Source organism: Eurypyga helias, unplaced genomic scaffold, assembly GCF_000690775.1.
Source record: "Eurypyga helias isolate BGI_N326 unplaced genomic scaffold, ASM69077v1 scaffold15688, whole genome shotgun sequence".
NCBI lineage: Eukaryota > Metazoa > Chordata > Aves > Eurypygiformes > Eurypygidae > Eurypyga > Eurypyga helias.
In genome coordinates, this window is record NW_010269064.1 from 8,098 (window position 1) to 20,245 (window position 12,148).

The 12,148-nt window shown below is 44.8% G+C and overlaps 1 protein-coding gene across 1 annotated transcript in view; it reads right to left on the reverse strand.

Moving 5' to 3' along the window:
• Nucleotides 1–3,580: 3,580 nt before the first annotated feature.
• The window catches only part of LOC104514328 (uronyl 2-sulfotransferase-like), a gene marked incomplete at its 5' end in the record, with an annotated part of 31,896 nt that continues 23,328 nt past the window's right edge, over nt 3,581–12,148 (reverse strand). The window contains one exon of the mRNA XM_010157976.1: nt 3,581–3,864. Coding sequence (XP_010156278.1) covers nt 3,581–3,864 — 284 coding nt within the window. The remainder of the gene's footprint in view (nt 3,865–12,148) is intronic.

The following is a 12,148-nucleotide window of genomic DNA, read 5'->3' on the forward strand; positions in this document are numbered from 1 at the left end:
CCTACACATAAGTAGAGACCATTCCAGATACTCAGACTTAGCCTTCCATCATCAGCACAATTTGTGTGGAAGTAAATTGAGCAGGAACCAGAAAACCCGCGCCCTCTGTCACCGGCGCTTGAAACTTACGACTGAAACTTATTTTTTCTCCAGAATGCTGCTTTTTAACAACGGCTGATTCTCTCTTTGGAGTGAAGCACTGACGTTTCACTCACAGCATCCCTCTGGACTCCTGGAGCCTGGCCATCACGTACCATGCCTAGTAGAAGGCAGCGTACGGGGCCCAAGCTGTTTCTCTCCTGGATCTTCTCTTTCTACTTAGTGGCCACAAAGGACATGAGACAATGTACTTCAGGGTACTCACTACGTATCTCAGGTGAGTGAAATAACTCCACCCTCACTCTCACGCCTTCAGACAGTACGGGACACAGGAACAGCGTGCCCCAACCTCGCTGCCGAAGTACGACGTACAGATGACAAGCTGTGCCGTGCCCAGTGCTTGCGCTGCTAGGGGCAACGCTTACCACCCGCCGCTGTCCCCGGGCAAGAAAACTAGCATGGGCGAGTGGACTAGGGTGCTAGGAAGAGGTGTACAAGTTTTATTTTTAAACATCACTGGGCTGAAAAAGAGAGGGTCATATGGCTTATTTATAATTTCAGGAGATGGTAGTGAATAAGTTAAAGACTCTTTCATCCCAAAACCGTACGTTGCTTTCATTTATAGCAAAGCTAATGGACACATGTTTTCTTATTTCCATAAATGTCAAGCACCCACCTTTTTCCCTCCCCACAAAGATTTACAAGTACGTGCATGGCCCTCCCTACAAAGCTGTTGTGGGCTAAAGGCGTACCTATAATGATTTTCTTTTTTTGGAGTAAGAAATATTAATCAGACCAAAATATAATCATTTAAATCAACTTCTTCCTGAGCAACTTAGAATTTGGAATGTGCTGAAAAGATTCAATAAATAAGGCAAAGATTAACCAGCTTAAAATGTACCTTTTAACAATTAAGTACAATATATTTCATGACAGACAGATAGGCTGTAGGACCAGGAATCTTAGACGCTATGTGCCAGACAAATTTACGAAGTACCGTTCAAGGAGGAGAGGCCAGCCAGGCTGATCGTTATGAGAAATACAACAAGGTTAAAACCTAGCGAGTAAATCATTAAACAGGTTGTGCATTCAGGTTATAAGTAGTGATGGCTGAAGATACCCTTAAATAAACAGACAAAACCAGACCTTACGGTAAGCGGCAGTGAACTTGCAAGAAGGGTGAATGTGTTACGTGACTAATTACTGTTACAGCGTTGGCAAATAGGATTCAAACAGAATTTCTGAAAGGTGAGACTATTAGTTTTCTTTCCAAAACATAACAACTCCACAGTGTGTAAACTAATCATTACTCTTTCAATGTAATTTCATAGAAACCACTTAAAATATACAATGCAGCAGATTCGTATTTTAGCGAATATGTTAGTTGTTATCTGTGCCATTTTCAGCTTTCTTTAACATGCTCCCCCACAGTAGTGTATTGTTCCTTCCAACCTGGGATGTTAAGAATGAGAACAGAATCTTCTACATCGTTATTTGCTGTAAGCAAGCATCTTAACGTGATTACATGTCTTTATTTTGGGTCTCTGTGTGTAGGTACAGTGAAGGCGGACTGTCGACGAAGATGGGCCATCATGTTTCCTGGCTTTCAGCAGGCTCATGGAAGAGGAAACCCTGGGAAAGCACATTTGAGCTCAGCCCGAGTTCATATGCCTCGTCCATCACAAAATAACTTTTGCTTGTTACTGCAAACCAAAGTGTGACCTTGCAGACGGCAGACACGCTGCTGAGGCAGCCGCAGGATAGGAAGCAAAAATTGCCCGGCAGATGTTTGAGAAAGGACACGAGTTAGGCAGAAGTGCGAAGTGTTACTGGGACTGATCCTGGCAGGGAGCTGCAGCTCCTCAGTCCTGCTTCTTTCCTGTGCTCTAGGACAGGAATTTAGTGCTATTATCCTCTACAAGTGTAGCTTCCTCTGACAACAATGGTGCACAAGAGGCCAAAGCCTTATCGAGACCCCAGAATTCCACCTATTCTGCCATGGAGCAGATGGCCAAACAGCTCTGCCCATCGCTGCTGCAGGTTGGTCACTGTTGCACCACCAGTCCTGGCAGGCTGTTGGGTAATTGGCAAGCCCACCTGTCACAGGGACCCCGGGGATGCTCACCTTAAAGACACCAGCATGCCACACACTGGAGCTGCTCCCCTTTCCCCTCCTAGCCTCCACCCTGTCCCCTTTCTAGGGTTTGCTGGTAACACCTGTAGGGATTAACAAGGGCAAACTTTCACAGTGACTCTTTTAACCACCTATCATTGGATCACAGAATCATAGAATGGTTTGGGTTGGAAGGGACCTTAAAGATCATCTAGTTCCAACCCCCCTGCCATGGGCAGGGACACCTTCCACTAGAGGATCGCTTCTGGTTTCACAGAGTATGTCGCCTTTTCTTTGTCATTCTGAAATATTTCAACTTGAGAAGTTGTGTTTGTCCACGCTGTTAATTTTACTTCTACTCACGCTAAAAGCAGGTGCCTGGTGTTTGAGCGGGTGGGGCAGCTGCGTTCCGCTTCAGAAGCGAACAACTCAACTCTGTGATTGCAGAAATACTGGTCACGATTAACAGGAGTTCCAGGTCATCTATGATTTTAAGGAGTGACTTTCTCTCTCTCTTTGGATTTGTGACCCTTAAGAATAAAAATCTAAAAACGCCCTTCCTGAACATAAAAACAGTACGCTGCACTTTTTCCTTCAGAGTCTAATAGGATAAAGTACTCGACTGCAGAAACAAAACTCTGCCATTCGGGTAACCCTGCCTTGCACTGTTCATCCGTCGTTGCCATCCACTGACCAGGGAACTTTCTCTACTCTATGAACTGGAAGGGTTTACCAAAACCACCAGGTTCCTGTAACTTGCCTTACATCCACTAATGTTAATGCTGGAATAGCAGCCTCCCTCCTCCGGCAGAGGGCAATTCAGAAGTCACTATCTAGCCCCCTTCTGAGCCCCTTACCCTCAATGTGAACAGACACGGCAGCGGCTCTGACTGTACCATGGGATACCAGTGTGCTCTAGGCAGGAAGAGGCACTCTTCCCCTGTGGCTCACAGCCCATAGCCTGCGCTGCCCGTAGTTAATGCCGCAGTGTTGTGCAATGGGTACTTGTTTCTGGAGAAAGAGAGAGACAAGTATCTGTAAAACTTACTTTTCAAGGGTGCCTAACCTATTCTTAGATGTTTTGCAGGTGCCTAGAGGACTACTGGGTACACCAAAAGTTATTTTGTGATAGACAGTAGATAATTCTCTCTTGAACTATGATATAGCAAGGGAGCTATAGAGCCAACACCGTGTTATGAATCAAACCTGCAAAACCAGGTATGTGGGAATGGTCTCTTTCATTCCTTTTCAAATGCTGCTGCACATTAACTCAGTTCCTTAAGGAATTACTTTTAATAATAATTAAAAAAAAAAATCTTAAGAAAGCTGGAGGGGTCACTGGAATAGAAAGGATAGCTCTTCCATCCATCACCTTTTATAGATATCCTCTAGCCACTTCTCATCATCTTCTTCCTCATCGTCTATTGGTTCCTCTGTTTCCAGGGGAGAAGGAATGAAGAACTCGGGTCTGGGACGTGGTTTCCTGATATGAGACTTCAGTCCAAACTTGCGCTTTAGCAGGTGGAACTGTTCTTTGACATAGTAATAAAACTCGTATTCATATCGCATGCGTTGGTAGAGGATCTGTATTGCTTCTGGAGAGGGGACGGTCTTCTTCACTGTCACAGTCAGATTGCCAAGTTTCCTATGTTCTGTTAAAAAAAAAAAAACAACAGACCACAAACAAAAAAACAAACAAAGCAATATGGTGGGTGCTGATTAATGAGACCAGACCTAAACTTTTTTTTTAGAAGGTTAAGGTATGGCCCTACTTCATTACTGATATAAATGACAAATGAGTTCAACTGGGCTCCTTAATACAGGATTTATTTTTAGCAAGAGATGAAAAAATACAGGTATTTGAAGTTGAACGTGCATCTTTAAACATGGCTAGTTCATACATGGCATTTAGCATTGCATAGAGTCACTGAGGATCTTAATTAGCAATGGTTATCTGCAAATACAAGTTAGGTCATACCAATTATGAGCATAAACTACACATACAGAAACCCATAATCTTGCCTAGCTTTGGACACTTTGCCTGATATGTGTGAAGTATACAGCCAGCACACAGCTGAGCTAGTCGATGATTTCCAATGTGACACACTGTGTCCTGTCCAGCTGTGCTTTATTACTGCTGAAATCTAAACAGATACCTACCAACCTGAATCCACCTCAGGCTTGCACCAAAGCATCGTTGGCATTACCACACGACACCTCAAGACTGAATGTGCCTGTTGACTTTCTCGGCCTGTTACACCTGTTAATTAAACTGGACTCATCTTCCTGTTGTGCCCCAGGACTGGAATATTTCAGCATGTTTCTCTTCATTGACAACTTTTGCTTTAGTAAACTGAAATAAAACACCTTTATTGCTGATAGAGAATTAGAGTTGCTAACAAAAATACTGGATTACCTCTTTGCCTACTCTCTCAATAGATCTACCACTGGAGATTAATGTATTTGAACAAAGTGTAAAGCAAACTCTCAAGGCAATAATTCTGCTGTTTTCTACCAGATGGCAACAGGCTGCCAGAGCATCCTAAGTATTTTCTTCTTCTCCAACACGGAAACGTAACTGAAAGTCAGCTGCGAAGAAAAGAACAGTAAAAGCTGGAAGTACTGAGCTGTAGCATCGTTGTATCACCCCTAACAGCTGCAACTTTCTTTAGGAGAAGTGGAGATGAATGTTGAACTGATGAAGCAACACCCTCTCTAAGTAATTATTAGGTATGCTGAAAGCCCAGTGCTCCAATGCAGTAAACTTCGTGTGATACTCCGACAGGATGTGATGCCCATGGAAATGACAGTGATAGCCTCAGAATACACCTGGGTCCAGACAGGGCAAGACGAATGGGCTTGCTTGGAAGCAAGGAGGTGCCGGTTAGACACTAGTAAAAAGCCTTTTTCGTAGCAAGGACAGTCAGGCAGCACAGTTACAAGAGCTGCCTCTCTGGAGGACTTTGAGAGCAGATGAAGTGATTGTCTCCTGAGGGAAGCCACTTGACGAGGTGACATCTTAAGGCCATTTTCCATGACTCTAAACCCCCCAGACTAATTTTAAACTTGTCAATCCTTATTTCACCTCCTTGCTCTTTGCTAGAAGAGCAAGGTCTCCATGATAACTGGTTTTTTTCTTGTTCCAGGATAATGTTGTGGCTTTTGCTGCTCATTCCTTAATATTTATATCCTCTATTTGTGATGCCTCAAATGCTCAACAGAAATCCTCATATTGTATGTGACTATATAGATAAACTGTGGCAGTGAAGAAGAGCTGGATTTTGCTATGGAGCCCTAATTCTTATTGTAACAGCAGTTCTGTAGGATGGCGGAATTTGAAAGGGTGGGCCCATGAAGCACAGCAAAGCAAAAACTTAGAAGGCGGCAGCAGCTCCCAAAGAACACTTCACGTTTCCAACTGGGTCCCAGCAGCAGCGACCACCCTCACTTCCAGAGGGAGTCCCTGAATCCAAACGGGATTTTATCAAGGGCAGAGTTTTGCTCCCGTGAGCAGTCCAGACCGAGGTCTTCTGGAGCACCTGCCAGCAAACCTAAGCACTTGCTCAACGGCACGACAGAGAAACTCGTTTTCACAATCACTGACACATAAGGCTAAGGGATGGATCAATGGTTCCTAATAGAAAAAACGAGTTGTTCTTGGGATTCCACAGGCAATACATTCATCCAAGAGAAATAATCAAGAGTAACTTCTTAGGGAAGAGAGGAATTTTAACCAAAGGCAACCCATTTATTTCAAGAGATAATAAATGAGCACGTCCAGCTAGCAACGATCTTCAGACAAAAAATATGTATCATAGAAAATTTTAAATCTTGAAAAGTACAACAGAGAGTGCTGTACAGAGAGTACAGTACAGCTATGGGAACATGAGCTGCTCTCTTCACATTTTAAATGATTAATGTTCATACAGCTTAGGGGATCCACACCTATAAACACATTCTAATTTTCAGACAACGGGCACACATTTTCCTACTTTAGAGTAAAGGAATTAAAGAAAAACAACAGAAAGCCATTCATTTTAACAGTACCACAGGAGAGAGCAAGTGTTGCTGGGGCTGGACTTTCTCATACTCATTTGACTTCACTGTGTCACACACATTGGTGCAGAAGAAAAAAAGTTGTATCTGAAAGCGGTACTCTCCCTCTCAGTTTTGCTTACCAATTACAGCAGAGTAATTTGAAACGTAAGAAGAATGTGATATGACAGAGAGTAAGTTGACTAGCTTACCAAACAGAATGCTGTTCTAAATCACCAAAAAAAAAAAAAGCATAAATTCTATTTTGCATTTGTACTTTTAATTCTTTCTGTAAAGGAAGAATGGTTTTCATTAGTTGGTAAAACTTAAAACATGCTGCTCTGTAATTAAATGGAGCATTTACACCAAACTTCATAGTTCTTTACACTGAACTCTGCCTCTATTCATGTATCTAAGTAATTAAACAACTTAGTACACAGAGTTCTTTGTTCTTTAACTACAGTGATGTATGGTGATACACGCTCTGCACTTACCGACTGGTCACACTTGAACTTATTGTATAGCTTTATTTAGACAGGAGTAAAACGATTAAAATACACAAAAACTGAATCAAGAATAAAGAAGCAATCTTTGACGTGCTGTCTACCTAAGAAAAAGCGTAGAGGAAGGACCATGAGGAAGGACTTGCATTTAAAATAGACGTTAGCATAGAAAGCACTGCCTGTCGCTAGCGAATGGGGTGAAATATTTTTGGTGAAAATATCTGGATTCCCCAAAAGCTTATTCTCTTCTACATCACGTTTTCCACCCAGACCGGAACAGACCAACAAACATCACATCTTTTTAAATTCTTACATGCTGCTATTGCTGGATGAGCACACTCCAGAAAGGACACTGCACTCAGTCTGTCCCTGGCTAAGAAGGCAACCGCTGCCTTACGATGATCGAGCACTTGACATTCCTGTTTCTGGTGCTTAGCTGGTAGCTCCCAGCAGCTCTGCAGTCTGGTTTTCTTTACAAACTCAGCAGCAAAAATACACTACTAAATCTTGCATTTATTAAGCTGAAGCCTTTATACTGCTTGCCAACTTCATTTTTATTTTACATTGGTTATTTCTGTTGCAGAAAACTCCCTTCACATGGCTGGAAAAAGCTCTTTACTGATACGGTCCCCTCAGGACTCGAAGCAGGAAAAGCCACTTCTTCAAGCTCCGGCTGCCTTTGGTGGCCGCTCCTCCCAGCAGAGAGAGGCACTTGTGTCTGGCCCAGGAGCGCTGCCAACCGTGACAAGGTGCAAAGCGCCGCACTGGTTTCTTGGGAGGGGGACAGAACCAGCCAAAGGGGAGAGTACTGGTGGTGTGCCAGGCAGGGAGCAGCCCGCAGGCACCCGCTCTGCCAAAGCGGGCCAGGTGCCCCACGCCACCCCCCCCGGCAGGAGAGCAGCGAAACACCCTCATCACCTCAATCTGCAGGAGCCATGACCCAGAGGATTCCTGCCTGTGCGCAATCCTTTGCTCTAGGCGCACACCCACGTGCACGGGCGTATACGCTCGTGCAGCTGGAAACACCCGCGCTCCGGATGGCTGCAGCAGCGGTGTGGGTTTCTCTGGCTGCTGCTGGTTCCCCTCGCAGTATAACCACCGGTAACCACAGCACGCAACGAGCCGCGAGGTGCTGGTGGTCAGGTGGGGCGAGCTGGGGCTGTGCTGGGCTGCAGGCTCAGCCGATGACAAAAAGAGTGAACCTCGCTTTATTTTTGCACTTGTGTTCTATTTAGACTGGTTTCTAATCCTAAACACTCTTAAAAGGCTCTCTAATACAAATATGAATGAAATCACAGAACTGCCCCTTGAAGTCACCTTACCCACCTCTCCTCATCATACAAGCAAAATGGAAAAATCCAGTAGATCTGGCTTAAAGCCAAACTCACAATCTGCATATGCTACATAAACCCAGCTGTGCCACCTAAGGACCCACGTTTTATGACCTCTGAGACAGCTAACCATATGGAGGGCAACAAACTACACCATTTACTTTTTAGGGTTGGTTTTTTTCTTCAAACAGTGTTTGCTTTGGCATTCTTTCAAGTCACTAAAAAGAATGTACTATGCAGTAACCCAACCTCCCAGCACAGCCTGCTCGTGCCTGGAATGGAGACTACATGGATACACAGATATGGATGAAGAAAATCAAATTCTTTTGAGTTACCAGCTGCTGAGTAGTTACCTTTTTTTCCTTTTTTGTTTTCCCTTTTTTTTTAAACTAAGAAATCAGCATTACTCGCTGCCGCAATCCAAACCATAGGTAAAAGCAGTTTCTATTACTTTGTGGCTCAAAAAACCAGGGATTGCCACATTTAGGCTAAATGACCCTAAAAGCATCCTCCACCTCAGAAGAGAATTTGGAGTGCCGCTTTCTCCAGCATCCCGGCGTTTCGGCGGGTGCGACGCAGAGGCTTGCTGCCCGCCCAGCCCTGCTCTGCGCGGGAAGGCCAGCACCCTAGGGGATCCGGCAGGGAGCGGCGAGCCAGGCTGGAGCCAGCACAGGGTGGCTGCAGGCGAGCATCCCCGCGGGCTCACCCGGCTAACGCTGGCGGTGGAGAAGCCCCGTGCCGAGCCGTGCTGCGTTAGGGCCGTGCGAACACGATGGCTGTCACAGATAAACTCATTTCCTGGAACCACACGGGGAGGCCCTGTGTCTCGATCATACACAGCTGAGCTACAGCACATACCTACTTCTCCACAGTTTTACATGGAAATCGACACGTGTCACTGTGGTTAGATGTGACGTACGAATCGTCGAGGGCCTCTGCTTGATGTGCCACTCAAACGAGCGCTGCGGAGCTAGAAGAGAGCTCTGATGGCTAGGCTAGAAACCATCTCCCCCCACAATATCTAACTGCAGCTCGGCAGAACGTTTTCTGGCACAGCTGATCGTCTTTTCAAACTTGAAATTTTTAGCTGGGCTCTTGAAGGAAAGGACGGTTTTGGGAGAACAGATGAGACACCGATGTCTTTGGCTTGTGTGCTGTCTTTCTGACAGCCACAGGGCTGCTGCCATGGCCGTGCTGTGCGAGCACCTTAAGCTCGTGTTTGCTAAAGGGAAGCAGGGACGGTGGAGAAAAACTAACAGTCACCGGACACGAAGAAGCATATTAACTCCACCTGGAGTGCTGCGTCCAACTGTGGAGCCCTCAATATCAGAAGGATATTGACCACTTGGAGCGAGTCCAGAGGAGGCCACGAAGATGCTCAGAGGGCTGGAGCACCTCTCCTATGGGGACAGACTGCGAGAATTGGGCTTGTTCAGCCTGGAGAAGAGGAGGCTCCGAGGAGACCTTATTGCAGCTTTCCAGTATCTGAAGGGGCCTACAAGGGTACTGGGAGAGGACTTTTTACAAGAGTCTGTAGTGACAGGACAAGGGGGAATGGGGATAAATTGAAATCAGGGAGGTTTAGATTAGAAATCAGGAAGAAATTCTTCACAGAGAGGGTAGTGAGGCACTGGAACAGGTTGCCCAGAGAAGCTGTGGATGCCCCATCCCTGGAAGTGTTCAAGGCCAGGCTGGATGAGGCTTTGAGCAACCTGGTCTAGTGGAAGGTGTCCCTGCCCATGGCAGGGGGCTTGGAACTAGATGGTCTTTAAGGTTCCTTCCAACCCAAACCATTCTGTGATTCTATGATTCTATTAAAAGCCAAAGCTGATGTAAAAATAAGTGGTAATTTGTCCCACAGCATCTACTAGCTTTGTCTTTCTAAAATGCTATGAGGCCCAGTGATTAATCTCCTTACTGCTAGTTTAGTCTTCCCGGTTATTCACATCAACAAAATAGGGTGCAAGGTTTAACAACACATAAAGATCAGACACTCAGGTGCACAATGGGGGCAGTTACACCAGGCTCACTAGCAATGCCTGCTTTGTTTTAGCATTTCTGTCCTGAATTACTGTGCTGCTTTGATGACACGGAATGACTCCTAACTGTAGGGCATTGGAAGAACTCCAGCCCACACTGGCACACATGGCAATGTCCAGTCTCCTGAAGGTCAGATATGGATCTCTCTGAAAGGGGAGCTCTCCAGGAGCTATAAAAACACCTGGAACTCCAGAGACCTTCAATCCTAGGCAAATCGATGTCCTATTTATCAAACAGGGATCAAGGGAGCAAATATACCAGACTGCAGTTAGCACAGACACTGCAAAACGATGGCTGCCAATGACAGAGACTGAACTAGGCGAGACAGTTACAGCAGTGCTCTTTCTTCTTTCTTACCACTATAATGAATAAGGAAACCAGAAGGATGAATAATGTCACTGTTAACCTAACATGATTTCATTAACATTAACATGGACAAAATGCAGGGAGCTCAGAGAACGATAACCGGCAGAGAAAAACCAAGAGGGATGCCAAAACAGAGATTAGCCAAGAAGAGTTCACAGAGGTCATCTGAAAGACACATAATCAAACAACTACTAATGCTCAAGGAAGTAAACACCAAGGAAGCATGGCACAAAACCAGAACAAGGAAGAAACAGTAAAAAAAAAAAAAAAAAAAAAAAGCGCTAGTAATAAATGTAAGAAAGTCCTTGGGCCCAACAGGCTGAAAATAACAAAAGAAACCTCTTCCGACAGTATGCAGGTAACATATACTGGGAATATATTGCAGAGGACAACACTGCACTGGTCTGGCTGTTAACTGAACAATGAGCAGTGAGATGCATTCAACAGTGCTCTGAAATGCTACTTAAGCTATTAAGGGCATTATATCACTATTATGAAACACTTGCCTTACAACACACTCAGCAATTCAAATATATAACTTTCTCCATACTTTGTAAACAGCTACCACTCTCCGACGTCTCTTTCCCAGCCAGGAAGTATTTATCATGAAAGCTCCAACTCTCCTCTTGGAAGCTTCACGCTGTTACGCCTTTGCTCCTACCAGTTCAGAGCTGTAGATCCAACGATGTGGATTTCCAGCTGCATGGGACACCTCAGCTGACTTGCCTGTACCACACACTGCCTCTGCCGCTGCCCCAGCCGGGAAACGTTCTGTATCTCAGCCATGATCAGATAACAAATCTCAACAGGATCCTCTAAGAGACTCCTTTGTTTGGTGCACTTTAACGTTGCACTCCCAGTTAAGTCAACACAGAAGGAAAAAAAAAAAGGCTGAAAATTAACCCACACTGGTAGAGCAAAAAGGCAAATTCTTCTGAGAATATGGTCAGGTTCTTTCATTGCTGTTAAGCAACTTCTAAGTTGAACTAGACAGAGCTGGAGGTGCCAAAACCAAAGTCATCTGCAGAGGAAATGCCAGGATTCTCCAGTTTGAGTTGCCGAAAAAATTGCTACGGTTGCAGTTCATATGCAATTTCTAATATATCTTTTATAGCTGTATAACTATTATTGCACGAATCCAGTCAAATCTGGATCTGACAAAACCACAGTTTAAAAATAGGTTCTTACACATCACTTGTGAGGAGTGTTGCACAGTAGGTTACGCAGATACTAACATTATTACCCTTTTGCAGAGAAGAGAAAGTTGCAGTGACCGAGGCAAATTTCATCAGCGCTCACGAGCAGGAAGAGCTTCACCACAGGTATGTTATACAGAAAATCTGCAGAGATACAGCCCGGGACTCGAGAAGCTAGAGCGGGCATCTTGCCTTGGTGCTTTGAGTCACAGTGGGCTGCGATCTGTGATTTTTGTCCACAAAAAGGAAGTGATGGAAGAGACGTGCTGTGCAAGCTTAAGTTGTCTAAGAGGGATGGAGCGAGGTGGAGGTGTCTTTATTTCCATATATAGTATTGAGGAGTGCAACACTGGCATATAGCGTCCAGTTTTGTAACCACATCCTAAATCAGACAGGGTATGAAAACAGCCTCAGAATGAATACTGGGGTTGGAAGGGACACTTTAGGGCAAGATGATAAATTACA